Raw genomic sequence first — 27,720 nt, 5'->3', positions numbered from 1 at the left:
AATTGTCTTTTCTTAAAATATATTTTTATTGATTTCAGAGGAAGAGAGCGATAGAAACATCAATGATCAGAGAGAATCACTGATTGGCTGCCTCCTGCACACCCCCTACTGGGGATCGAGCCCACAACCTGGGCATGTGCCCTTGCCTGGGATCAAACCTGGGATCCTCCAGTCTGCATGCTGACACTCTATCCACTGAGCCAAACCAGCTAGGGCTCTAAGTTTCAGTTGTCTTTACCAGGATCAATTAAAAGGGGATGGTGAGTGCCGGGAGCCGGTCCATGCTTGCTGTTTCAAGGGACCTGGCATATATGGCATACTGTTCTTAATATGTTTGCTCACCTTCTTGGCACTATGTGTTTTAACCAAGGTCTCTGAGAAAGGTTGTTTCCCCAGGTAGGGATTTTCCCCTGAAGTTAGGGAGGGAATAAAACCCCTCAACTAAGTGCCAGGCGGGTAATTAATCACTTTAACTACGAACAATCATGCTTAAGCTACATAATCTTTACTCCCTGGAATGGAGATAAGAAACGCCCTAACCTTTGTAATAGAGATTGATAGGATTGAATCAACTGGTATAAATACAGATGTAACAAGACAGCAAGACTCAGAACTTAGAATACAGAGCTTAGAACACAGAACTAAGAATATAGAACCTACACAGAACCTAAAGACAGAAGAACTTCGCTGGAGAGAACATGGCAAAAGATCCTGGACTGAACCTGACTACAGAAATTGGCAAGAGAACCTGACTAGAACCTGGTGACTGAACCTGGCTGGAGAACCTGGAGAACCTGGCTGGAGAACCTAGCAAGAGAACATGGACACAGAACCTGGCTGGAGATCCTAACCAGAACTTCACTGGAGATCCTGACCAGAACTTGGCTAGAGATCCTGGCTAGGCTGCTGATCAACTGAACGCTGTCTCCATTGTCATTCCTTCTTCGCCGACTCCGTCCACACCTTTGGGGACCCCTGGACCTGCTGGGGTTGGACCCCAGCAGGTGAGGAAATTAATTAAGCAGTTTTATTTGTAAATGTATTGCGCTCAAGATACTCATGATCTATCACTGGGGGCAAACATATTTCTGTCTCTTTCTCTCTCTCAATAGGATGAGTGACCACTCTCTCTCTCCCTCTCTCTTTGGGATGAGTGTTATAGCAGAAATCCATGGGAACCTCTAGGAAGCAGTTAATTTGGCCTGGTCATGGGGAATAAGACAAGTCAAGGATGTTGGAGTAGAGCGTGCATGACCACAAAGAGGGAAGTGTGAGCAGATGTACAGTGGAAAGCATGTCAAACTCACAGCTGGCGGGCTGCATGCCTCGAGTTTGACATACTTGGTATACAGAGACCATCACCTATCAGTGCCGAAGGGCCATCCACTGTTCAGCTAACTGAATTGGCTGACAGACTATGAAAATAATAATAACCACAGAATCTCAAATCTCATATTTCAAGACATGTATACTGAGGAAATACAGAGGTACAAAGAAAATGGGACCAGGTCTGGAAACCTAAGATTGAGTTTTAGTTTCAGCGTTGCTATTAACTAGGTATATGACTGCATAAATTGCTTAACCTTTATAACTCAGTTTTATCATCTGTAAAATGGGGATGAGAATATCTGATCTGCTTTTCTTGCTAGGACAGTATGCCATGCAAGTGATAAAAGGTTTGTAGAAGGTACTCAGAACAGCATGAAGTCTCATAAAATGTGAAGTATTAATAAAATACCTTGCTTATTTCTCTCCCTTGAAAAAGGACAGGTAGATGGCTTACCTCTTTCTCTGCCTCTTTAAGTTCAGCTTCTTTCTCCTTCACTCTCATAACAAACATCTGTCTCATTTCTTCTTCTTTCTTCTGAAGTTCTCCCAGAAATTCATTCCTTTTTGCTTCGTATGTCTCCTGAAGACTATTCAAAAGTCACAAACAAGGACAGTGTCATAAAATTGCATAAGAAACTTCAGTTCATAGAATTTCTACCCACCATCTTCCAAAAATTAGATAAGGCTGCCATTTACCATGTCAAAGACACAGAAAAGAGCACCATCTCCCCTCTAGTTTTGCGGTGACCAGAAAGACAAGTGCATCAAGAACAAGGATGAGTCCATAAGCACCGGGCAGCACTAACGGGCTGTCTCCTGCTGGCCAAGTCTAATCGCACATATTCACACACAGAAAGCCTGGGCTGGGCTGGGCGGCATCTTCCAGATCAGCACACCAGGTAGACCCCGAAGATATGATTAAGACTTTTAGGAGAGAGAGGTGGTGTGTGTAGGGAGAGAAATGCATGAGTACTAGGGCCAGACAGATCAAGGCTTGGATTCTGGCCATAGCGAGGTACTGACTAATCTAGACAAGGGCACAGCCTCTAAGCCTCACTGTATAAGATGTGGGTGGACACAGCAGGACTTACCTTCCAGGGAAATGATTCTGGGAATGAATGGCGGCAAAGTGAGCAAAGCACTCAGTGCTTTACAAATATTACCCTCCCCCACTCATTTCCCTCCTGTCCCCAGTTTAGAAAACAGACTCAGCGAACCATCTACAGAGCCAATAGGGTACCTAAAGGTATTTCACAGAATTGCTACTTTTAAAGTTGTATTACCAATCATAATAGAGCGGGGAGGAGTCTTATTTTTATTTTAAACCCCATCCCCCCCCTGATAATCCTGCAGGCCGTAGAGCCCAATATTTTAAATCAAATGCCATGCCTCAGCTTGATCTCTAAGTCAGAACAAATATATTTATGGAAACATTACCTTCAGTAACACAGCTTAAGAAATCCCACACCCACACCCATACAGAGAAGTATTTGCTGGCATTTTATAAGGTGCTATTGCTACTTCTCCCTTCTAGTTTCCTGGGAACAAGAGTTGTCACAGTAACACGGGCCTGCAGGATTATCCACCTTAACCTGTGGGCCACATTCATCCAACGTGCTGACTCCAAACTGGCTAGCACCCATGGGTGACCCTAGGCACCACGCAGAGCACCCCAGCATGCACACTTGTCCTGTAGAAGGAGCAAAGGGACATCCAGGTGGTGCAAGTACACACCCATGTAGGTATACAAAGGACTAAACAATTAGAAAATGTCTGAATTAGGATTGTTTCTACTTCTACAATACATGCTTTTATTGGTAGATTAAAGTAAGTTCCCCTGCCCTCAAGAGAATCAACACTCTCTGTTAATCAGCAATCCTGTGTTTGAGATTCCAGAGGTATGGTTAGCTTTCACATTATCTTATGAGACTAAAGCAAATTTGACCAATGCTAATGTTGGCTAATATTAATAGTGATATTTACAAATGAGGAAACTGAGGCCCAGAGAGGCTGAGGAATTGAGTGGTAGCAGGGCCACACCCAGACTACTGCCTCTGCCCTAGCTCACCAGCACTGCCTGGATCTGAATGAAGGAGAGGGCCAAATGAGTTAGATTTTAGTGAAATTTTTTTGTTCCATCTCTATTCATAAAAACAACAAACACAACAACAACCCAAAAACCATTTCATCCGGTTTAAAACCCACAGAGTAGGCCTGATTTGGTAGGGACTACGTTTTGGTCAATGCAATTCAAGGCTTAATGAAACTTTTCACAGAAAGGCATTCTCTATCTTGACTCGGAAAGTGACCTGTGGTTGAAGAAGACCAGTTTTACAAGCCCCCAGGATGGGACTAAATGATGCACACTGGGTCAGAGGTTAACCTCTTGGTTAGAAGCTTTTGGTTGGGGTCTCCATTTGTTATTATCAATGTTCTTACACACCTCACAGCACCACAGTAGCACTGTACTAGGAGACCAGCCCAGACTTTACCAAACTACCTCTACAGCAAATCCCAAAACCCCTACCGCCCCAGGGCAGCTCAGATCTGGGGGCCTGGAGCCTGCCACCCGCACACAGGCTGCCTCAGGCACTATGGCCCGCTTGCTCCCAGGTATCAGAGTATGAGTTATAGTGGCCACAAAAGAGGAGGAAGATAGTCTTTTCTGAGGACCCGTACCACACCCTCCTTCTCCCCCGTCGGTAGAGACACCGAGCCGATACACTGCACAGCTACATGAAGAAACTGCGAGGGCTCGGTTTGGACAGAGCAATCCTTTCCTGCGATCCTGGCGTGGGAGCCCCCCTTCCACTGACACTTCACCAGGCCCGGCACCCTCCCCAGGACGCCCCTTCCCATATGTGGCTCTGACAAGGCGTGGACCTTTGCTAAGCCACTAATTATGCGTTAATTTCCATATTTCCCCCTTCACATTTTGCCTCTTCATCTCCATCCATCAAAGATGTGGACTGTAAGCAGTTTTCTGTAAGTTATCCCCTTTCCTACTCATTTGTTGTCAGAATTGCATCAAACCACTGGAAGCTAATAGAGCACTTCTGAAAGAGCAAGCTTGGGAAGTCAAACCGATTTGGCAAAAATGAATGAGGCAAACTGTAGGGCGCAGCTGCGCCTTTGTAAATGCCTAGGCCAGGCTCTGTGCCTCTGTGAGTGTAACGATTAAGGGCACGGGTTCAAAACCTCTCCCCCTGCCCCAGTCACTTCCTACTTGTAGGACCTCGGCTGGTTGTTTACACCTCAGTGCCTTAGTTTCCTCCTTTGTAAAATGAGGATGATGACAGTGACAGCAACGACACCGACGGTAGACAATCCAGATAGAGTGGTTGCCACAGTGCCTGGCAACATGAGATCTCCTGCCCTCCCAGGTGCTTTCCTCTGACAGTTCAACCCAACACCCAACAAGCACTTCTGACTCACAACACTCCACCTTCCCCCTGTCCTGGAACACCTGACTGCCAGGTGGCCGCATACCTGAAGGGCTTGCTGTCAGGGTCAGTGTCCTTGAACCCCATCTCCTCGAGCTTACAACGCCGATACAACTCGTAGTGGCGGGTGTGAGTCTGTTCTCGCAAGTCTTCCATGTTCACGCGGATCAGCATCTCCCGCAGTTTCACAAAATCACAATGGTTTTCATTCTCCACTGCAAGAGATGGGGGAGGGGAAGTGGAGGGTGGGGCTGCTGTCAGTCACTGATAATCAGGGGGAATGTTTCCAAGATATTGTCACCACTGCTCCTGAAATCTCCCAAAGCCACCGGATGATCCTCTACTGGATCCACCTCACTTTCCCAATGAAGACAACGTTTCTGACTTTGACCAGAATATTGACGACAGGAGTGACTGCCGCGTGCCTGCCCAGTGCAGGGCACTGTGGGAGGAGACAGACAAATACTGTCTTTACTCTTCATAATGACTCCTGCTTTGTAGACACAGAAGCATGGATTAGCTCACACAGAGGAAGCAGAGTCTATGTTCAAACACCATGATGTCTGGCGTCAAAGACAGGCCTAGCCCGGCAGGTGTGGCTCAGTGGTCCACATACAAACCATGGAGATCATGGTTCAATTCCTGGTCAGGGCACATCCTGGTTTGCGGGCTCGATCCTCAGCAGAGGGTGTGCAGGAGGCAACAGATCAATGATTCTCTATCATTAATGATATTTCTATCTCTTTCCCTTCCTCTCTGAAATCAATTTAAAAAAATGTATGTGTATATATATATGCCTAAGTGACTGAATGACCAGTTGCTATGACGCGCACTGACCACTAGGGGGCAGATGCTCAATGCAGAAGCTGCCCCCTGGTGGTCAGTGTGCTCCCACAGCCAAGCTCCCACAGCCGACCAACCTTCTGCAATCCACCTGCCCGCTAGCCCCGATCACTTGCCAGGTCGAGGAACCCCACCCATGCATGAATTCATGCACCAGGCCTCTAGTCCTATCTAATAAAAGAGAAACATGGTAATTGGTGTACGACCGCTACCCTTCCCATTGGCTAATCAGCGAGATATGCAAATTAACTGCCAGCCAAGATGGCGGCCGGCAGCCAGGCAGCTGGAAACTAACATGAGGCTTGCCTGCTTCAGTGACAGAGGAAACCAACGTTCCCGCCTGCCTTGCCGGCCTCTGAGCTGGCAGTTTGAAACATAGTTATAAACATAGAAGCTAAACAAAACCCCAGAAACCAGCTTTCAGCTAGCCGGGATCTCAGAGCTGGAGTTGATACAGAGTTTCGATTGTAGAACCTAAACAAACCAGATACCTGCTTTCAGGAGCGGAGGCCTAATAGCTGGAGCCTCAGAGCTAAAGCTGGCTCAGAATAAAAAAAAAAAGAAAAAGAAAAAAAGGAGCAGTTGGGAGCTTCAGTCCCAGCCTGAAAACAGCCCTCAGCCCCTCACCCAGACTGGCCAGGCACCCCAGTGGGGACCCCCACCCTGAAGGGTGTGTGACCAGCTGCAAACAGCCATCATCCCCTCATCCAGGCTGGCCAGGTACCCCAGTGGGGACCCCCACCCTGATCCGGGACACCCTTCAGGGCAAACCAGCCGGCCCCACCCATGCACCAGGCCTCTATTCTATATAGTAAAAGGGTAATATGCCTCCCAGCACCGGGATCAGCGGAGCCGCGAGATCTCCCACCACCGGGATCAGCATGACAGGGGGCAGCGCCCAAACCCCTTGATCGCCCTGCGGCTCTGTGTGTGACAGGGGGCGGGACCACAACCTCCCTATCGGCCCTGCTCTGTTCCTGACAGGGGAAGGCGCCCCAAACCCCTGATCGCCCTGCGGCTCTGTGTGTGACAGGGTGCAGCGCCCCAACCCCCCCACCCCACGGGCCCTGCTCTGTGTGTGACGGGGTAGAGCCATAACCTCCTCATCAGCCCTGCCCTGAGTGTGAGAGTGGCGGCGCCCCAAACCCCTGATTGACCCTGCTCTGTGCGTGACAGGGGGGAGCTCCCCAACCCCCTGATCGGCCTTGCTCTGTGCATGACAGGGGGCAGCGCCCCAACCCCTATTGGCCCTGCTCTGTGCGTGACGGGGTGGCGCCGCAACCTCCCCATCGACCCTGCCTTGAGTGTGACAGGGGGTGGTGCCCCAACCCCCCAATCGGCCCTACCCTGAGCATGACTGAGGGTGGCATCGCAACCTCCCAATCTGCCCTGCTCTGTGCATGACAGGGGGCGGTGCCCCAACTCCCCAATCAGCCCTGCTCTGAGCCCGACCAGGGGCTGCACCTAGGGATTGGGCCTGCCCTCTGCCACCCGGGAGCAGGCCTAAGCCAGCAGGTCGTTATCTCCCGAGGGGTCCCAGACTGCGAGAGGGCACAGGCCGGGCTGAGGGACCCCTCTCCCCCCCAAGTGCACAAATTTTTGTGCACCGGGCCTCATATATATAATAAAAGAAAAAGACAGGCCTATTTCTCCATGCTGTCTGGAGCTGCACAAGGACTTTTTTTTTTTTTAATATGTTTTTATTGATTTTTTTTACAGAGAGAAAGGGAGAGGGACAGAGAGCTAGAAACATCGATGAGAGAGAAACATCGATCAGCTGCCTCCTGCACACCCCACACTGGGGATGTGCCCACAACCAAGGTACATGCCCTTGACCAGAATCGAACCTGGGACCTTTCAGTCTGCAGGCCGACGCTCTAGCCACTGAGCCAAACCGGTTACGGCAAGGATTTTTAATATACTACCTCCTTTTAATTTATCAACAACACTACGAAGAAAATTTTCTCATGGTAGAGAAATTGGTAAGATTCATAAAAACCGTAATTTTCCTAGGATCTCAAAGGCATTGTTACTTTTCACAGACTTATTGCCTTTATTCTGAACAAAGGAAACATAGGACTCACAGATCTCAAACCAATGAAGGACCTTTCTGGAGCCATCGTGCTAATTTACAGCGTTGGACGCCCTGCTCAGAACACACGGCAAGGGCAGGTGACAGAGTCCTTGCCCATCAAGCTGGTGTCTGGGAAGCTTCTTCAGGTTAGAGACTGTGGTCATGTCTCCCAGCACCAAAAATAGGTCAGACATTCTCTTAATTCTCAGATATTTACTGAGATCACATTTGTTATTTTTCAAAATAAATGTTATTGATTTCAGAGAAGAAGGGGAGGGAGAGAGAGATAGAAACATCAATGATGAGACAGAATCACTGATCAGCTGCCTCCTCTACGCCCCACACGGGGGATTGGGCTCTGACAGGGACTCGAATCATGACCTTTAGGTTCATAGTCAAGATTCAACCACTGAGCCATGGCGGCTGGGCCTGAAATAACATTTAATTGGAGGACAATGTTCCCAGAGATGAACAGGTATGGAAAGATAAGCATTCTCTTGTTTGCAAGAAACTCTTTGCAGCTTTCTTATGCTTTAGTGATGAAAATGGTTCAGACCCCTAGGGAAGAACTCTCCTAACAGGAATTTATACTGAATTTCCCACAAGCCATTTTTTAGGGGCTGCCTCATTGGCACTAGGGCTTTGCAGCCTCTTCTCTCCACTGTCACCATCGTCCTACCTGGTCGCTGTTTCTTTCTCACCTCCACGACTGCCAGGTGTACAACCCTGCCACTCCCTTCCACCTGCCCACGATTAAGGAGCTCCTCAAACACGGTGGGGAGGGAGAAACGTGGTCAGTCACCACAGGGGTTGAACGTGAAGAATCCCTTCCCTGTTGCACACATACCCTGCACCACGCCCCACGGGTACTGCCTGGCCTTGGCCATCTTGTTGCCAATCTTCACCTCTTCAGTGCTGCCGACCACGGCAAATGGCAGGTGGACCTGCCAACGACACAAGGATGGAGGGTACAATGAGTCCGCACTGAACGTCGTCAACAAGTTCTTAGAAACGGCAACTTTAAGTGAAACGACCATAAAATGAGATCGTTTTACTCGAGTTTCATTGACATCAATAAGAGTTAAGTTCCTATGGCATATTTCTGGTCGCAAAAACATCACTGAAATTACAAAGACCCAAATACTTCTACACATGGAAATGCATGTGAGCTACACATACAGTGAAGAAAGATTAATAAAAACAAGTAAGATCATTATTTCCCAACCTGCGGATTCCAGTTCATGGTCCAGGGTGGCCAGGGCCTCTCCCGGAAGCTCAGAGCACCAGGGGGGACCCTCCCTGCACAGGACGCCCACCTTCCACCACAGGGCGCACCCGCACCCACACTCGGACCGGGACAATTAGATACACACGGTTCACCCAACACCCACACCCCTGGGAAGTGGGGGAAACCAGAGTATCCAGAGAAAACCCACGCAGATGTGGGGAGAACACGACAACTCCACACAGACAGTGGGCCTGGTCAGGAGACAGTTTTTCCTTCACTCATCAAACTTATACGAAAGGACGGTGAACAAAGTGCTGTTATTTAAGGACCTGCTGCAGTCATCCTCCCCAGCTCTGGTGAAGGCTGGTTTTCCACCTGCCTCTATACTCTCCCTGCTGCTTCAGGCCCCTGCTCAGCCGGGAGGTAGAAGAGGGAAACGCTGCAGTCGCACGCATGCGTGCATGTGAGTGTGTGGGCATCCTACCTGTCCACATCCATTCTGAATATTTGATCTGAGCTAGATCCATGGGGACACTGTATGGGTCTTTGCAACTATACAGTAAGCTTTAGAACAAGCTGTCCAATACAGTAGCTGCTCATCTATGTGGCCCTCGGACATTTGAAATGGGGCTCGTGGAATCAAGAAACGGAATTTCACTTTGCTGCAAACTCAAATCTTCTACAAAGAGAAAAAACCAGTTTTGTCAATGTGGACGCAAGTGTTAAAGAAAAATGATCCTTTGGGTATCTATTTTATATTTAAAAAACTTTTAAGTATATTAGGAGTCACTAGGTACGCATCCAAGTTGGAATGTCTTATGAATGTAACATACACATTGGACTTCAGACTTTGAAAAAAACCTCATTAATAATCTTTATATTTATTACATGTTGTAATGATCATATGTTGTGTATATTGGGTTAAATAAGTTATAAAATTAATTTTATGTTTCTTTTCAGTTTTTTCTTATGTGGCTACTAGAAAGGGTTAAATTACTCGTGTGGCTCATATTTCTGTTCCACAGCACTGCTTCAGGTGGCTGACTGCTGCACAAAATTCAAGCCAGAAACACAGCGTAGCTCTCCCAAACTACTGGCTCAGGCCTTGCACCTGGACTTACCTCAAGCGGTTGGTGGTCAAGACAACCGACTGCTCCACGTGGTTCATTTGGAAGCTACGGCTGCATTGGGGGTGGTAGGGGGGATGGACAGAAATTCTCTCTCTTTTCTATTAGCATATAAGAATAAGAACATTTGAAATGGCTGCCCTGAGAATTATGATGGAGGGTTCCCTGACCCAGGGTCCTTCCACTGCAGATAAGTGGAGCAAGGAGGAATGTTTTAAAGCCAAGTCCTCTCCCACAGAGAACCTGGCGTAACCCTCCACCCAGGCTGCCCAAGTGGTGTTTGTTTTCTGCTGCTCAAGATAGTTACACTCTCCCATCTGTCTCAGCCTGCACAGGAAGGAGGAAAGCACGTCTCTTTCTCAGACTCCAAGTCTGGAACTCAAATGTGCTCTCCGAAGCTCAGGAGCACCAGGACCCTTCTGGCCACAGTTTGGTGTTAACGACCACGGAAAATGCTTCTCCCACGCAAGCAGAGTGACCGGGCACCTGCCAAGGGAGCCCCTCCCACATTTCACACGGCATTTCATCACCAGGGGTGGTTGGCAATGAAGACCGAAAGGAAAATGCCTGCTAAAGAGCAAGATGAATTTGGGAATGGCTATTCACCTGATAAAGGGAGAAAGAGAGCGGAACGTTCATGGGTGTTTCCTTTCCAAGGAAGTGAACACAAATTTAGTTTCCTGACCGTGCAAGACGACTGGAAAGAATGGGGAGGGATAGACAGAGAGAATTAGATGTTCCTTCCTGAATCCCACACGGACACCCGAATCGCAGTTCCATGGGGAGTACACACGTGGCATCACAACCCGAGTCCTAGACAGTGGCATGAACAGCACACTGCTCTGCTCGGTGGTGGGTATCGTAAAGGGCGAGGATGTCGGCTCCAGAGCGAAGCTCCTGCCTCCACCACAGACGGCTGTGCAACCTTAGGTGCATGGCTGCCGTCTTCAGGATGTGAGGTAGAAATAATAGTACCCCCCGGGGGATTGTTGTAAAGATTAAATGGAAAGGCTCAAACAGTAGCTGGTACATAGTAAATGCTCCCTAAATGTCAAAAATGCCAGGTGCTACTAATACCATGAAGTTCTCAATACAACGTGACATACAGAAGAGACCTTACGTATTGTTCAGTTTGACCCGGGACAGGAATCCCTCCAAGTTATCTCTTCTCCGTGAGTTGAAGTGGAATCTGCTGTTCACCCACCACTCGTGAGGGGAACTCACCACTTCGATCAGGTGTTGGCTGTGTTGCGGTGGTGCCAACAGTCAAACTCCATATGGGCCCAAACCCCTCTCTGCTCTTTGGCCCATCAGTTCTGGTTCTGTCTTTTGAATGAGTCCAGTCATTCTCCCAATGGCGACCTTCCTTTCACACCCCCTGGGCCTGCTTCCCAGGAAGGATCTGCACTCCAGGCTCTTCCAGCACCTTACTGTCCTGGCCACAGGAGGACGACAGCCAGGGCGACAACTCCGCGTGTGGCCAGAACAGGGCAGCGTGGAGCTCTGCGTTGATGAGATCCCTAAATTTTAAATTCATACAGTAAGAGCCCCAGAGAGGAAGAAAGGTACATTTGCTTCCAAAGTCCTAGTCATAGTGGGATTACTGTAAGGAAGAAATCTTGCCTAAATGAAACAGCCCTCTACAGAAAAGTCCGCATGCCGAGCCAAAGAAACAAGAGGCAGTTTTGTGGAGTAACCTGATCTCCCAAAGAAGGAGGCCAAACGTAACACAGGGCTAGGGTTCGGGGTCTGGGTTGAAATCTCAGGGCTGCTACTAACGGCCTGGCTTTGACCAAGTCATTGAATCCTCTAGATCAGCGGTTCTCAACCTGTGGGTCGAATGACCCTTTCACAGGGGTTGCCTAAGACCATCGGAAAACACATATATAAGTACATATTGTTTTTGTGATTAATCACTATGCTTTAATTATGTTCAATTTGTAACAATGAAAATACATCTTGCGTATCAGATATTTACATTACGATTCATAACAGTAGCAAAATTACAGTTATGAAGTAGCAACGAAAATAATTTTATGGTTGGGGGTCACCACGACATGAGGAACGGTATTAAAGGGTCGCAGCATTAGGAAGGTTGAGAACCACTGCTCTAGATGGACCTCAGCACGACTCCCATTCTAGAAAATGTCCAGAATTGGCAAATGTAGAGACAAGAAAGTGGATCAGTGGTTGCCTGTGGCTGGGATGGTTAGAGAATGAACAGCTAAAAGGTATATGGTTTCTTTTTGAGGTGAAGAAAATGTTCTAAAATTGTTTGTGGCATTGGCTGCACAAGTCTGTGAATATACTAGAAAAACAATTGTATAGTATATCAATCATATCTCAATAAGCCTGTGAATTTTTAAAAGTGCCACTAGTACATTTAAAAATGATGGGATTAGACAGTTTTTCATGACATACTTTCACCTCCCACAAATTTGAAAATTTAGACTGGCTTCCTCTGCCACTAGGCACATGTCGAAATCAAATGTTAGCATGCATTTGGGTAAGGCCAGGCTCTTCGGTAGCTGCTAATTACACTTCACTGAAGGTCATCTACAATGTTAAGAATTCTAAAGACCATTACTGGGCATCCACAGTGTGTATGCAAAGAATGCTGCTTTTACAGAAGTTACCCATTTCCCGATGAAAAAAGATACACACAGCCACTGTGGCTCAGAGCTGAGCCATGGCTCAGATACACAGAGAGCAGGGGGACGCTGCGGCTATCTCGGCCGGATGGGGGCTCGCCAGGAGAGATGATTTCCCAGGCACACCTAGATTGCTGCAGCTTTAATCACTAATCTCCTGACCAATTTCTCCCTGTGATGTGGAAATTACACCCTCAACTGCCGGTTTACCTAATGATTCAGGAAAGGGTGGGGAAAAAAAAAAGGGGAGAAGAGGCAGGAACCAATCTCAGAAGCGAAGCGAGGCAGGTGGCCATGTGTCTGCCTACCCTGGCACAGCGAGCAGAGATCTGCTTCCCTTAAGCTGCTCTGTGTGAAACGGCGCTGGGCTGGCCTTCCCTTCAAGTTCTGCTGTAGAAATCGTAACTGTTAGAGTGGGGAGGAAATGTGAGACCACCTTGCTTAACTCTCCCATTTGATAGATGGGAGAACTGAGTAGCACAGTGGCTAAATGACTGGAACTAGTGGCAGAGCTAGGCCACACGGAAGACATCAAGTTCCCAGTCTAGTGCCCTAGTCGCTCTGCAATGCTGATGCGAAGAAAAGCCTGCTGGAGACTCACTGCCTGGTCCTTTCTCACTTGAGGACTTACACTCATGGTCGCATTGATCTCTGCCACCGTTTCTTCATCTGTGGGAAACTGATATATCTGGACTCCGTTGCTGACCAGTTCACTCATGATCTTACTCTTGAATTTGTGCAATTCGTTCTTGGCGATGGTGTCAGCTTTTGCAATTATTGGGATGATGTTCACCTATAAAACAGACACAATTCCAACGTGAGAAAAATAGACGAATAAAAATAGCAAACAGATAAGTGAAAATGTATAAACTTCACTTGGAGAATAGAGGTGATATTGACAACAGGACCTTTGACGGAGGTGCAAAATTAAGATGACATGGGATAATCTTTTAGTTCCACCTGCGAACACTTTCTCTTCATCTTGGCGCTGGAAGCACAGTTGCCATTTCCTCTCCTGGGCTACCTCACGCTTCCGCAGGACACTGCTCTATGAGAACAGGCGATAACAAGGACGCCTATCCTTGAATAACCAGCCACTCCTTTCAGGCCCCTCCCAGCTCCTTAGGACCTTGATTTTTGCACGTTCCTGGCAGTAGTTTGCAGTATAAAACAGAGTTTTCATTAGTTAGAACAGTGGAATATTCACCTCTATGCAGGAAACATCCTTTTGTCCTTCTGATAACCTGAGGGGAGCACGTAACTATTAACCAAAACAAACATGGTTTCACCTACTTTTAAACTTTTCAAAATCACACCAGCCAGTTCTTTTGAAAGTTAGCTTCCATCGATCGCACAACTCCTTCAGGCCAGAAGGAGACCTATGCCCGAGGCCGGGCTCGCTTTCAGAGTATCGGTTACCTGGACCAGGGGAGTTGGACAACAGCAGCAGAAAGCCCCGAAGAGCCAAGGTGTCCTGCAGGGCAAGCCCCGACCCTGAGGTGGGACATTCGTCTCCCAGCTTCAGTCAGCGCTGTCCACAGCACACATTCTTAAAAATTCACTTTTAAGATTAACTTTCCTCCACTCCCTGGTCGGTACCGAGGCTTCAATAAGATGATGCTGCCATCCGATACCTGGGACCCTGCTCTCCACCCAGCTCAGGTGAAAAGGGACGGACTCCGTGAGAAAGCCGTCCTGGCCAGAGGAGAGTCTCTAGGGAGGCTTCCAGGTCCCGTCTGCATTCCTTTGATTCTCCTTTTATCCCAAGAGCCAAATCAGAAATCCTTGATAAACCAGAATGAGATGACATGTTGGTAGAAAAACCTACTCCTCAACCAGCTCCCAATCTCATCCCACTTGGGCTTCCTCTCCAGCAAGTGGCAGACTAAACACAAAAACACATCACTGACGGGGGGGGGGGGGGGGGGGGGGGGGGGGGGGGCGGCGGAGAGAGAAACGGTGGGACACTGGGATCGGGACCTAAGGAACAGAAACTCTGGCTGCTCACACGGGCTATCTTCTGTACACATTGACTGTTCAGTTAATATCCACACAGACAAAATGGCAGAGGGCCACTGTTTTTAGGCCAGTTTGATCAGATATGCAAACCAGGCGATTTAGACTTAAGGTCTCTTTTTCCTCATTCCCAGGGACTTGCAAATCTTTTCTGAAATTATCACAGTCTTAATTTCAGTTTGATAAGACTTTGTATTGAACTCAAAAGGAGAGAATACCATAGCTTCGTTCTGTGGTTGTTCTCGTCTGCTGCTGATTTATTTCAGAAATCTATTACCTTCCATTTATCCCAAAATGGAAAATTAAATGAACTGAAATGCAGATCAGCTCCTTCCTTCAAATGTTGTGAGAGAGAGAGGTTATCAATGTGGAAAGCTCAGGGATCAAACTGCAACTAGGACTTCACTTCTTTTCAACTCATGGGTGCAGTCAGCTTCAACATCTACGATGGACTGTTATCACACAGATAAAAAAATCAACTTTTTTCATTCTAAACTTCAAATTAAAGCCAAACCTTTTAAGAGATTTAGTGAAAGTTTTTAAGGAAATAAAGAAATCATAGGTTTATGTTTCAATCTCCCTAAATTTAACCCCTCATATGACCATTTCCCTGTCTCCACTAAGTAATTTCCCAACTCACCAGACCATACACTATGCTAATTTAAGAATAAAAATAGCCCTGGCCAGTGTGGCTCAGTTGGTTGGGTGTTGTCCTGTGTACCGGGAGGTTGCCGGTTCGACTCCTGGTCAGGACACATGCCCAGGTTGCAGGCTCAATGCCCAGGAGGGGGCTTGCAGGAGGCAGCCAACTGATGGATGTTTCTCTCTCATTGATGTTTCTCTTTCTCACCCCCTCTCTCTAAAAAAAATCAATAAACTATTTAAAAAGAACTAAAAATGCTTTGTAACAAAGCTACATGGCTTTGTTTTTTTGTTTTCTCCTAACATCCAGAGAAGTTTTGAAGCATTTTTCTCACATTGCTCAACCCTATGGTTCGATAAACCAGAAAACACAAATTATGGGGTTGGGGGACGAACAGGCAGAGCATGGGGTTTTCGGGGCAATAAAACTACTGTGCCTGATACTATAATGATGGATACATGTCACTACACATTTGTTCAAACCCACAGAGTGTACACCAAGAGGGAAGTTTAATGTCAGCTATGGACTTTGGGGGATTATGATGTATCGACGCAGTTAATCAATTGTAACAAATGTACCACTCTGAAGGGGGATGCTGGTAATGGGGGAGACTATGCATGGGGGGGAGGGTATGTGGGAAATCTCTGTACCTCCCTCTTAGTTTTGCTGTGAACCCATAACTGTTTTTAAAAAATGTTTTTACAACAAAACAAAACAAAATGTACACTGAAAGCAGAGAATGCATGGGGGCTTTGGAACAAAGGTGAGCTGACAGGAGAGGGGGGGACAGCAGACGGGCGGTGAGTACCTTACTGTCCAGTTTCTTCATGGTGACCAGGTCCAGGGACTTCAGGGAGTGCCCAGTCGGGGCGATGAAGTAGAGGCACGCGTGGATCCTGGTGTCATGGTAGTTGAAGAGAGACCGCTTGATCTTCAATTCCTCTTGTAAGTAGGCCTCAAACTGGGCATCGATATATTCCACGATGGGCTTGTAGCTGGAATGCAGAAGAACGTTTTCTAAAGCACATTTTCAATCAGCGTGCTTCTAGTCAAGGCTCTCCGGCAGTTCAGCGTGGTGCAAGGCTTCAGGAATGTCAACCCCCTCCCCTCCCCCCCCGCCCCCCCCCCCCCCCCCCCCGGCCCCGAGAGCTAAAGCCCGATTCCCTGCATCCGGGGCCTTCTGTCTTCAGTCCCATACCACCCGGCTCACTGTTTCTGGCCCAGCCTCGCACACCAAGCTCTGCCTCCACGCCTTTGCTCACACTAGCTCTTCTACCTGGGACGGTCTCCTTCCTATCCTATCCTCGTCCCGCCTAACAGGCATCCTCTAAAACAGCCAATAAACAAGTGTCGCATGCGGTCAATTCCCCCGTGGGACCCCTGAAGATATTGCTAAGAGGTGGCGGCATTCTTTCCTCTTGGGGCAAAACTGAGCCTCCAAATCTGTCCCAACAAAGTGATTCTGACAGCGCGCACCAACTGACTGACACTGGTGCACAAAATAAAACTGGTCTGTAATTTCCGGACATGGCACGCCTCCTATTGGGAGCCCCGGCCTGGGCCGCTGGCTGTGCCTCCAAAGGTTAGGGGTTCTCTGTGCGCTCATAAAGCCCTGGGCACATTCCAGGGTTCCAGCTATAAACTGAAATGCCTGGACCACTGTGATCTTCTAGGTTCTTTCCAACTCTAAATGTTACGATTTGAAGACACATTTTATAACCCTCTGCTCCCCAAGTTGTAATTCAAATCTTTTTTGGGGGGATTCTGTGTGATTCGATGAACTGACCGTAAACACAGCCATTAAAAGCACATCAGGTGGCACACAGGTCACTGTGAATAAGCCGTGAGCTCCTCTGGGCCTCAGGGGACCCGCTGCCCAGGAGAGGCCGGTCAGCAGCAGCGAGACCGGCCTCCTGGGAATACAACAGGCTGGTTATCCCCAACTTACTACGGTGCTAAGGAGTGATTTAAGCTTTCAGAAACATAAAAACCTTCCAACACTAAGCCCCAGGGCTATAAATTAACTGAAATCCCTGGAAGGGAACTATATATCTTTCAAAATGAAGATGACAGCAGACACCTTAAGTGAAAAACAAACAAACAAAAAACTAAAGTAAAAATAAAACAAAGACACCAAACAAATTTATGACTCAAACCAAAACTGTCAGAAAAGCCTTTTGATGACACTTTTCCTTGGAAACTTATCACAAACCCTTGGTTCATTTTAAGCAGACAAGTCTCTAGAGGTTAAAAAGAAAAAAAAGTGGAATGTGCCTCAGTAGTAGGAATAAAGTTCTCAATCATGGCAAGCAAAATTCCAATGAAAAGGATGAGCAAGTGATAAGTCTTCTGTTTTTCAATTTTAACATATAGGCAGGCATTATATAACAATAGTAATCCTCATCTTTATTCCAGGATCGTTATATAGGATGGCCGTTAGAAGCATAGATTCAAGCTAGACCACCTCAGACCACAGTCTACTCTACAACTTACTAGCTGTGTGACTTTGGGCAAGTTACTAAAGCTCCCTGTGTCTTAGTTTCCTCATAGATAAATCAAGGACAAAAATGGTATCTAAATCAGAGAGCTATTGTGGTAAACGAGTGAGCTAATATCTGTGAAGGACCAGCACATAAAAGTAAGATATAACTGTTTCACTGTCATATAAGAAACAACAGGAAAACCAAGATGGCGGCATAGGTCAACGCCGGAGATTGCTGCCTCGAACAACCACTTCAAAAAACAACTAAAGATGGAACGGACATCATCCAGAACCACAGGAAGGCTGGCTGAGTGGAAATTCTACAACTAGGAGGAAAGAGAATATCATACCCAGACTCAGAGGAGGCGCAGTGCTGAAGTGAAATACTGAGGTGCAGAGTGCGTGCAGAGCAGGCTGGCGGCGGAGGGCGAGGTTGTTGTTTTCAAACGGGAGGGAGTTTCAGACTCTGAGCTCCAGATCCGGGCGAGTCTCTAGGGACCCAGACTCAAACGGGAGAAGCGAGACTGTCTGGCTTCGGTCGGAAATCGAAGGCAGCTTTCTCTCCGAGGTTTGCAATGGTTGCTGGGACTCTGTGAGGCAGAGCCCCTAGGGACGGAACTGAGAGCAGCCATAACTGCTTGCTCCGCCCACCCTGTAGATCCCCAGGGACCCGCCCCGCCCAAGCCCTGCACAGAGCTATTTGCCAAATAGCCTCAGACAAATGCTAGATTAGCACCGCCCTAGAGATCCAGCACAGAAGCTCTCCCACTGCAGACACAGCTGACTCTCATAGCCAGTTAGGCTGGAGGTCAAATCACCCCCACTATTGCCGACAACAATCAAGGCTTAACTACAACAAGACTGTGCACAAAGACCACTAGGGGGTGCACCAAGAAAGCATAAAAAATGCGGAGACAAAGAAACAGGACAAAATTGTCCATGGAGGATATAGAGTTCAGAACCACACTTTTAAGGTCTCTCAAGAACTGTCTAGAAGCCGCTGATAAATGTAGTGAGATTCTCAAGAAATCTAATGAGACCCTCGATGTTGTGATAAAGAACCAACTAGAAATTAAGCATACACTGACTGAAATAAAGAATATTATACAGACACCCAACAGCAGACCAGAGGAGCACAAGAATCAAGTCAAAGATTCGAAATGCGAAGAAGCAAAAAACACCCAACTGGAAAAGCAAAATGAAAAAAGAATCCGAAAATATGAAGATAGTGTAAGGAGCCTCTGGGACAGCTTCAAGCGTACCAACATCAGAATTATAGGGGTGCCAGAAGATGAGAGAGAGCAAGATATTGAAAACCTATTTGAAGAAATAACGACAGAAAACTTCCCCCACCTTGTGAGAGAAATAGACTTACAGGTCCAGGAAGCGCAGAGAACCCCAAACAAAAGGAATCCAAAGAGGACCACACCAAGACACATTATAATTAAAATGCCAAGAGCAAAAGACAAAGAGAGAATCTTAAAAGCAGCAAGAGAAAGAAACTCAGTTACCTACAAGGGAATACCCATACGACTGTCAGCTGATTTCTCAACAGAAACTTTGCAGGCCAGAAGGGAATGGCAAGAAATATTCAAAGTGATGAATACCAAGAACCTACAACCAAGATTACTTTATCCAGCAAAGCTATCATTCAGAATTGAAGGTCAGATAAAGAGTTTCACAGATAAGGAAAAGCTAAAGGAGTTCATCACCACCAAACCAGGATTATATGAAATGCTGAAAGGTATCCTTTAAGAAGAGGAAGAAGAAGAAAAAGGTAAAGATACAAATTACGAACAACAAACATGCATCTATCAACAAGTGAATCTAAGAATCAAGTGAATAAATAATCTGGTGATCATAATAGAATCAGGGACATAGAAAGGGAATGGACTGACTATTCTTGGGGGGGAAAGGGGTGTGGGGGATTCAGGAAGAGACTGGACAAAAATCGTGCACCTATGGATGAGGACAGTGGGTGGGGAGTGAGGGCGGAGGGTGGGGCGGGAACTGGGAGGAGGGGAGTTATGGGGGGAAAAAAGAGGAACAAATGTAATAATCTGAACAATAAGGATTTAATTTAAAAAAATAAAAATAAATAAAAAAATTTAAGTGTAAAAAAAAAAAAAAGAAACAACAAATAAGAAATACCGTGCCTGCCCTAACCAGTTTGGCTCAGTTGGTAGAGGGTCCCAGGTTCGATTCTGGTCAAGGGCATGTACCTTGGTTTCGAGCACATCCCCAGTAGGAGGTGTGCAGGAGGCAGCTGATTGATGTTTCTCTCTCATTGATGTTTCTAACTCTCTATCCCTCTCCTTCCTCTCTGTAAAAAATAAAATATATTTTAAAAAAAAATAGCATGCCTGACATTTTTAAAAGACAAGGGGGAAAAAAACAAGAGAACTTTACCCTCACCTGGTTCCATGGCAACCGCTCTGCCACTGAGCTCATACCCAGTCAGGGAGGGACCCGGCCCCTCCAATGAGGGCCATGATGCCTGTCAGTCCGGGGCCTGGTCTTTCAGTCTCCTGACACTGAGGCATGTGTTGGGGGAATCAAGATACTCCCCCAGCACCCTCTAAGCCCCAAGGGGAGGAAAAGCAGCTCACAGCAATTGCTCCTTTCTGGCTCCCCAGTTCCTAATTTGCTTCTCAGCACCTCCTCCCCAGCCATTGTCCAAGCATGTTCTGCTTTCTATTAATTTCCCTTTTAGCCTCTGGTTTGATTCTGATGCTCCAAGATTATGGAAGACAGACTGTCTCTCCTTTTTAAAAAATATATATATTTTTATTGATTTGAGAGAGGAAGGGAGAGGGAGAGGGAGAGAGAGAGAGAATCATCAATGATGAGAGAGAATCACTGATTGGTTGCCTCCTGCACGCCCCCTACTGGAGATTGAGCCTGCAACCTGGGCATGTGCCCTGATTGGAATCTAACCGTGACCTCCTGGTTCATCAGTTGATGATCTACCACAGAGCCATGCCAGTCAGGCCCTTCATCTCTCCATTTCAAGTGAGGAATGCTTTCTGCCCTGGATTCAATATAGCCAAAAAACTCTATTGTTCTCTTACACTCGGGCCGCCTCTGACTTCCTGTTGCAGAGTGCTGGCCAATCTTTCCATCTTCTCCTTTTTCTCTCAATGGTCTCCCTGGAAAATCACAGCTTTTCCTCTGTTTCACTTGCCATCCACCTGATGATGATGACTCACAAATGTCTACTTCCAACCCGGTCCTTCACCTGAGCATCAGACGGATCCATCCGACTGCCTACTAGATGTCTCCAGGTGCTCTTCTAACTAAATGCGTCTAAAATCAAACACTTCATCTTGCCCCCAAACCCACACTTTCCCACATTCCTCAGCACAGCGAACGGCACCTCCATCCACACCGCTGGTCAAGTCAAAAACCTCGGGTCCCCCCGCCTACCTCCCCCCCCACAAAAGCCCATCCATTTTGTGCATCATTCTAACCTAATAAAAAATGTACTCCAGGAGAACTATGTACCAAAATCACTAGTCCTTTGTGGAAGATTTAATTACGGTGATGAAATAGCTCCAGAGGCTTTATCCTCTGGTTCACAACCCTTCACACAGATCCTCTGCCCCGTCTTCCTCTCCTTTCCACTTCCCCTTACCAGCATTTCAGTTGCAAAGACTAGGACGCTGAATCCCTATTTTGCCTTTTGCTCATTTCCATTCTTATAGAAAGGACACCTATTTATATTCTGTTTGGCCAATTCTAACATCTCTGGATTGTAGCTATATAAATCAGAGGAAATGGGGGGAGGGGAGAGCACACCATATCTAGCCCTTCCATTTTCACATGATTTCCTTTTATGGCATGGGGCTATTCCCTTTTACCCACCACTCATTTTTTTCACATACCTCCAGCCATTAAAAACACAATAAAAGGGCAAATGTTTGACTATGAAGCTGATGGAATAAATGTTCACACAATGTTTTTTATCCACCCACTGATCATTCTTGCAAAATAGCCAATGCCATCATTCAGGGCTGACTCTCCATTTTATAGATGACCAGACACCTACCATGTATTTTTCTCTCTTTTTGCTATCTGTTAACCAAAGTCAATTTTCGTTACCCCACAACTACCTTCACCAGAAAGTGTCAAAAGAAAAAATTAGAACTCAAAGACCAAACAGTCTACTTCAATTCCATTTTTATAACTTTGATGAAGACTTGATGAGTTTGAGGATTCTCACTAAGTGAATTTCAACCACCCATGCTTTGCAGGGCTGTTTACCATTCTAGTTATTAAGCCATTGACAGTCTGTCTCCACCTCCCACATGTAGGGCTAATTATTCGATTTCCAGCTCTACAGCAAAATTTGGTTTCCTTCTTCTCCAGACCCCTTTCCTTCTTCACTGAAGAGCACAGACAACAAAACAAGGAAGCCCTTAATCCAAAAAGAGTTAATCGTGCTAAACATAACAGGAAACCTTACCAGATCTCTCTTCCTGCCTCCTTCTAGCTAGCCTGGTCCCAGGCAGATAATGCTGCTGGAATGCTGACATGTCCGAAGCCTATATAAACAAACTGGGACATTCTTGAGGTCTTGCATCAATGGCAGAAAAGCTTGCCTAATCCCCACACTAGTAAAATAATCATGGGTTCAGAGAAACAGCACATCCTTTACCATACAGTTACGTATCAACGCAAAAATGCATATCCCACTTCCAATTTTTGGATGGATGCAGGGCCTATCTGAACAACTATTTTAAACAGTAGTCATTTGGGTTTACAGTCCATAGTGTCCACACTGCCTTCTGGGGCACAGAGTTCTAAATGCCATTGAAAGAGGTTATGCAACAGCTGTCAAGAAATTTCAGAAGAAAAAAAATATTTGGTATCTAGGTTAGGTTAATATCATACTTCCTCTCTTCTAAGTCTCCTTGGAAACTACTATTTGACCCAAATGAGTCAGATAATTTCTTAAAGAGGCCTCCAGCTGCAGCGATGAGGATCGGCACAGGACTAGCCACTTGCTGGTCGGTGCAGGTGAGTGCAAACCCACCCGCCTAAGGCAAAGTCCCTGGTTAGAGGTGGGCAACAACGTAGGGGCAGGACTGAGGCATGACTCTGAGCCAGAACAGCACGTGGAATCTTAGTCGCAGGATGCTGGAGGATAGTCGCATTCCTGCAGAAAGGGATCCTGAAAAGGTCCAGTTGCTGCCTTCCCAACGGTGTGCACGCACTTTAACCCCAGGGAGAAACCGTGCGGGTCGGAGACGGAGACACGCCTTGCTCTGAGTGTGCACTGTGATTGCACAGTGACCAGGGGCCCCAGCTCTCTCCCGGGCTCCCACAAGGCACCTGTGCTCTTTACCTGGTCGCCAGGGTTTTCTCTTCATCCACTCCACTTGGCATTACCAACAGCCTTCAGGCAGTAACCTCGCCATCATTGCTTGGCACTGAGGTCGTAAGTTAAGAGCAACTGCTCAGCTGCAGGGTCTGAGCTCAGCTGTCCCCGACCCCTACACAATGTACAGACAGTCCATTTTGACCAGCAAAATAACATCTCTCACTATATCTAACACGTTCTTCTGTTAGTACCGGACAGTGTTTATTGAAGAGCATTTAAATTGCTCTATAGATAAAACAGAGCTCAGTGCTCAGCTATATAAGGAATTAAGTATTTCTTCTTCATCACCGCGGTGCTCATATAGATATGCGACAGTTAAAATACAGGGTGGGCAAAAGTAGGTTTTCAGTTGTGAGTGCATGAAACAGACTTTATTCTTGTATTACTATTTATTAATTATTATATTCTTTTCCATACAAACAACTATAACCTACTTTTTGCCCCTCCCCCCACCTATCTAGGCAATGCGCATTTCTAGATAAAAAAATAGTTCAAGTTCCTTTATACAAAACACATGTATATAATATACATAGTTTTGAATAAAAAACCAAACAGGAAAAGCCCTGGTGCTAATGAAGTTTCTGAGCTCTAAGTAAACACACCATCATTTGTTGACTTGGTGTTCTATTCCCACAATGCTGTCATCGCTCAAAAATGTCTCTGGAAGCCCCCTCCTGGAAACATCTTTGGGCCTGGGACAGTTTTATTTTAACTTTCTCAAACTTCTTTTGAGATAAAATGGAACACTTAAAGTAGTCAGCCAGAAACTAAGATTTTCCCAACAGATCTTTCATAAAAATGTTTCCTTCGTTTAGGGTGTTCAGGAACAACCCAAGGCAGAAGTCACACAGGGGAAGGGTTCTTGCAGCGATGGTGGAGGCCCCTAGTTATCTGGACACACTTGGTGGAGGTTCCAGGGACCTAGCCCAGGGCCACAAGGTGGTTGGCGGTAGGGGTTTCCGCTAACTGTCCGGTGGGGCAGTTGTATGTTTCTGTTCCTTTAAATTGATTTTCCCGACGGGAAATCCCCCAAACCTGGTTCCATAGCCCTCCTGGAAAAATGCCATAAGTTACCTTATCCCTTCTAACACATCCCCTTTCTGCTTACACTAGCTGGAATCAATTACACAGGCTGATTCTGACTTTAAGAAAATGTCTCAGGACAAGAACGTGTCATCTTTTCATCAATACGGTGGGACCAACTACCATCATCCGTGAACATTCAGCCTTTGAATTTACCAGGGATGGGTCATGTTATTGCTTCATCCATTTATATCCCCACCAAAATCCCAAGATATACCTGTCATCTTTATTTATCTGGTCTCCAAATCCCACAGTGTCCACGATGGTTAATTTCAGCCGGACGTTGCTTTCCTGAAGCTCATAACTTCTGGCTTTTAACCGGACGCCTGGTTCATTGTGAGTAGCGGGGTCACTTTCAAATTTGGTGTTGAATAAAGTGTCCATTAGCGTGGACTTGCCGATGCCCGTCTCACCTACATGACCACAGGGGAGGAATCGGAGAACGTCAGTGCCTCATGACCATGTGTGTACAACTTCTAAAAAAGCCACTACCACCAGGGATCCCTCCACGAAAAGACAGTTCTTCCCAGGTGAGCTTTATCGAACACCTCCCTAGCAACGTCGTCATAATTAGTTTTAGAAACTACTGAGCAGAAGAGATCTTGAACTTACAGATCAAGATACTCTTCTTTGGCTCTAGAGAAACAGCCTGTGTGTACATTACAAAGACGTAAAGGGTGTCTCTTCTTCTCCTGACTGCTGGTGTGTAAAACTGTTGCCTCAAGGAAATCATGCTGTTGAACTTCTGTTACTAGGAAGAGACATATTCCATTTATACTGAATTATCGGATACCAGGTACTGCTGTCATAAAGAATTACATTTTCAAAACAACACTTTGGAGAGTAACAGTCACAATCACACGCCCACGAAGTGGCTGAGTGCTGACTTTGTGCCAGGCGCTGTGGCCAAAGCTTCCAACGCGTGACCTATTTAAACCCTATCACAATCCTCCATGAAGCAAACAGGTGCTCCTGTTCCCCTCCGTTTCACAGCCGGGCACGAAGGCTCAGGTAGGGTGTAGGTAACTTGCCTGCAGTCACATTATTCAGTGGCAGAGCAGGGTTCTAACCCAAGTCTGTGTGACGAACACCTACACTGAGCCAACAAAGCATCCTGACTTTCCTATTACAGAAAAAACGGACTGCCCAGTATTTTCCGCTTATAGTTATGAATTTGTGTGCATCCTCTATATTGTCCTCATTGTCTTTTCCTATTCAGCTGGAGTCCAGATGGTAAACATTTACTAGAGAGTTCTGCCAGTTTCAGAGTGATGCCTGAAACAATGAAACTGAATCATGTTAGATGACCTGCGACAGTGGCCTTATTAATTCACCTTGATAATTTAAGTCATTAAGTTTGCCGAGACCCTAATATGTGCAGAGCAGAGTGGCAGGTACCTGGTTCAACTATACTAATCAAATGGTGAGACACAAATGTGGAGCTACAAAGAACTTTAGCCCGATCTTCATCATAAAACCAAGCAAAATTCTCCTTCATTCTAATTCCAAATTAAATCTGAGTCAAAAATAGTTGGCAAGGAGAAAGAATCCACCCCACCCTTGTCATGGTGCTGGTGTTAGTGATTCAATATGTGGTGGCAGAAAAGGGGAAATAGAAATCAAAGAATGTTATCCATAGGAAAGTCTTTTTATTTTGAATTTGGAAAATCTCCCAATTAGGTTTCCAACTCAATTTGAACATGCTAATATGCCGCAGCCCTTCCAGCAAATCCCAGGAACAGGTCCTCTTCTAACGGGTTTCGATGATGCCTGTCAGGATGGTGACAACTGCATGGAGAAAAAGGAACTCTGGGATTTACAGCCCTGAGGCAAGTCTCCCACTGTAATGGCAAAATCCACTTAATTACAAGTTCCATATTACTCACTGTTTTCCAACATAAAGCAAAAGTGAAGGAGGATGGCGTTTTTCTGGATGTGAGCTTTCTCTAGGGAGCAGCCTTGTGTGGTTTGCCATTGACTACAATGATTCACTTAGAGAATGAGTTGGTAAAGTATGTTTGCCTTCCTTTTTGACCTTGCCCATCGGGCCCCGGATACATACAAGATCAAAGCATTTCCTCTCCTTTCAGCCTTCATTCAGCCAGTATTTTTCCACTGCTTACTCTGTACACCAAGCTCTGTGCCCCGTTCTGGGAATACGACGAACTAGCCTGCTGTGGTATTCTCCCATGCCATAGAATCTGACCTGGAACATGACTGAATGAATACCAATCAGACTCTAATTTATTATGATGGGAATAATATTCTAAGTGTCCGCCATAACCACATTCCTCTTATGAGCAGGACAATACTTTATACCAGGGGTGGGCAAACTTTTTGACTCGAGGGCCACAGTGGGGTTCTTAAACTGGACCGGAGGGCCGGAACAAAAGCATGGATGGAGTGTTTGTGTGAACTAATATAAATTCAAAGTAAACATCATTACATAAAAGGGTACGGTCTTTTTTTTTTTTTAGTTTTATTCATTTCAAACGGGCCGGATCCGGCCCGCGGGCCATAGTTTGCCCACGGCTGCTTTATACCTAGTGACCACAGGTAACTAAACCAGGGCTAGCCCCCTGAACAGAGGCACCCACGGAAGCCTAATCATGATGCTCTGAGACAGTGCCCCATCCTAGGCAGTGACCTGTCTATCCAATCAGAACTCCCCTCCTTGGCAGTTGGAGTGAGAGATACACAATCTGCACACATGACAATGGCACAAGAAAAGCTATACAGAGAGAAGTGAATAAGCAGAAGCCATGAGGCAGCAAAGGCTTCAGGGAAACTGAAGATGTTGACAGACCATTAGCTGGGAATATAGGAGAAAGAGAGCAGATAGACACAATAGAGCTTAGTGTCTGAAATTCAATCTATACTAATAAAAGGGTAATATGCTAGTAATATGCTAATTAGGGTAGATGTCTTCTGGACATCCATCCAGACAAAGCCACAGTGGCTGCAAGGCCCGGGGCTCAGGCAGCTGCCATGGCCAGCAGTGGCAGCAGCAGCGGGGTGATGGGGGCAGCACTTTCCCCTAATCAGCCCGGTCGCCTCCCACAGAGGGAGGCCAGACTGTGGCTTAGGCTCTCCATGGGGAGCGGGCCTAAGCCATCAGTAGGACATCCCCTGAGGGCTCCTGGACTGTGAGAGAGGGCAAGCCGGGCTGAGGGGAACCCCCCTCCCCAGTGCAGGAATTTTTGTGCACTGGGCCTCTAGTCATTAATAATACTTGAGTATTTACTATGTGGCAAGGATAGGTGCTGGGCATAAAATGGTCACTAAAAAGAGACAGCAGACACTGAGTGAACTTCGGTAACATCCTGAATGTCATTCCAGATCTCCATGAAGTCTGCCTGTGTAGCAGTTGAGACATTTTCCTGTCTTCCTTACCTTCCTGAGTGTTCTTACCAAAAAG

At 46.5% G+C, this 27,720-nt stretch overlaps 1 protein-coding gene across 6 annotated transcripts in view; it reads right to left on the bottom strand.

Moving 5' to 3' along the window:
- SEPTIN11 (septin 11) overlaps positions 1-27,720 on the bottom strand; it is a 94,845-nt gene that overhangs the window by 9,418 nt on the left and 57,707 nt on the right. For all 6 annotated transcript variants that reach the window (XM_036337210.1, XM_036337221.1, XM_036337239.1 and 3 more), the window contains exons 3-8: positions 24,520-24,715; positions 16,163-16,349; positions 13,327-13,488; positions 8,537-8,633; positions 4,819-4,987; positions 1,784-1,916 (exon numbers count right to left, since the gene is read on the bottom strand). In XM_036337210.1, coding sequence (XP_036193103.1) covers positions 1,784-1,916; positions 4,819-4,987; positions 8,537-8,633; positions 13,327-13,488; positions 16,163-16,349; positions 24,520-24,715 — 944 coding nt within the window. The remainder of the gene's footprint in view (positions 1-1,783; positions 1,917-4,818; positions 4,988-8,536; positions 8,634-13,326; positions 13,489-16,162; positions 16,350-24,519; positions 24,716-27,720) is intronic.

This window comes from Myotis myotis, unplaced genomic scaffold, assembly GCF_014108235.1.
Source record: "Myotis myotis isolate mMyoMyo1 unplaced genomic scaffold, mMyoMyo1.p scaffold_m19_p_1, whole genome shotgun sequence".
NCBI lineage: Eukaryota > Metazoa > Chordata > Mammalia > Chiroptera > Vespertilionidae > Myotis > Myotis myotis.
Note: the sequence above shows the minus strand (reverse complement) of the source record. Positions and strands in the feature narration are given on the sequence as shown.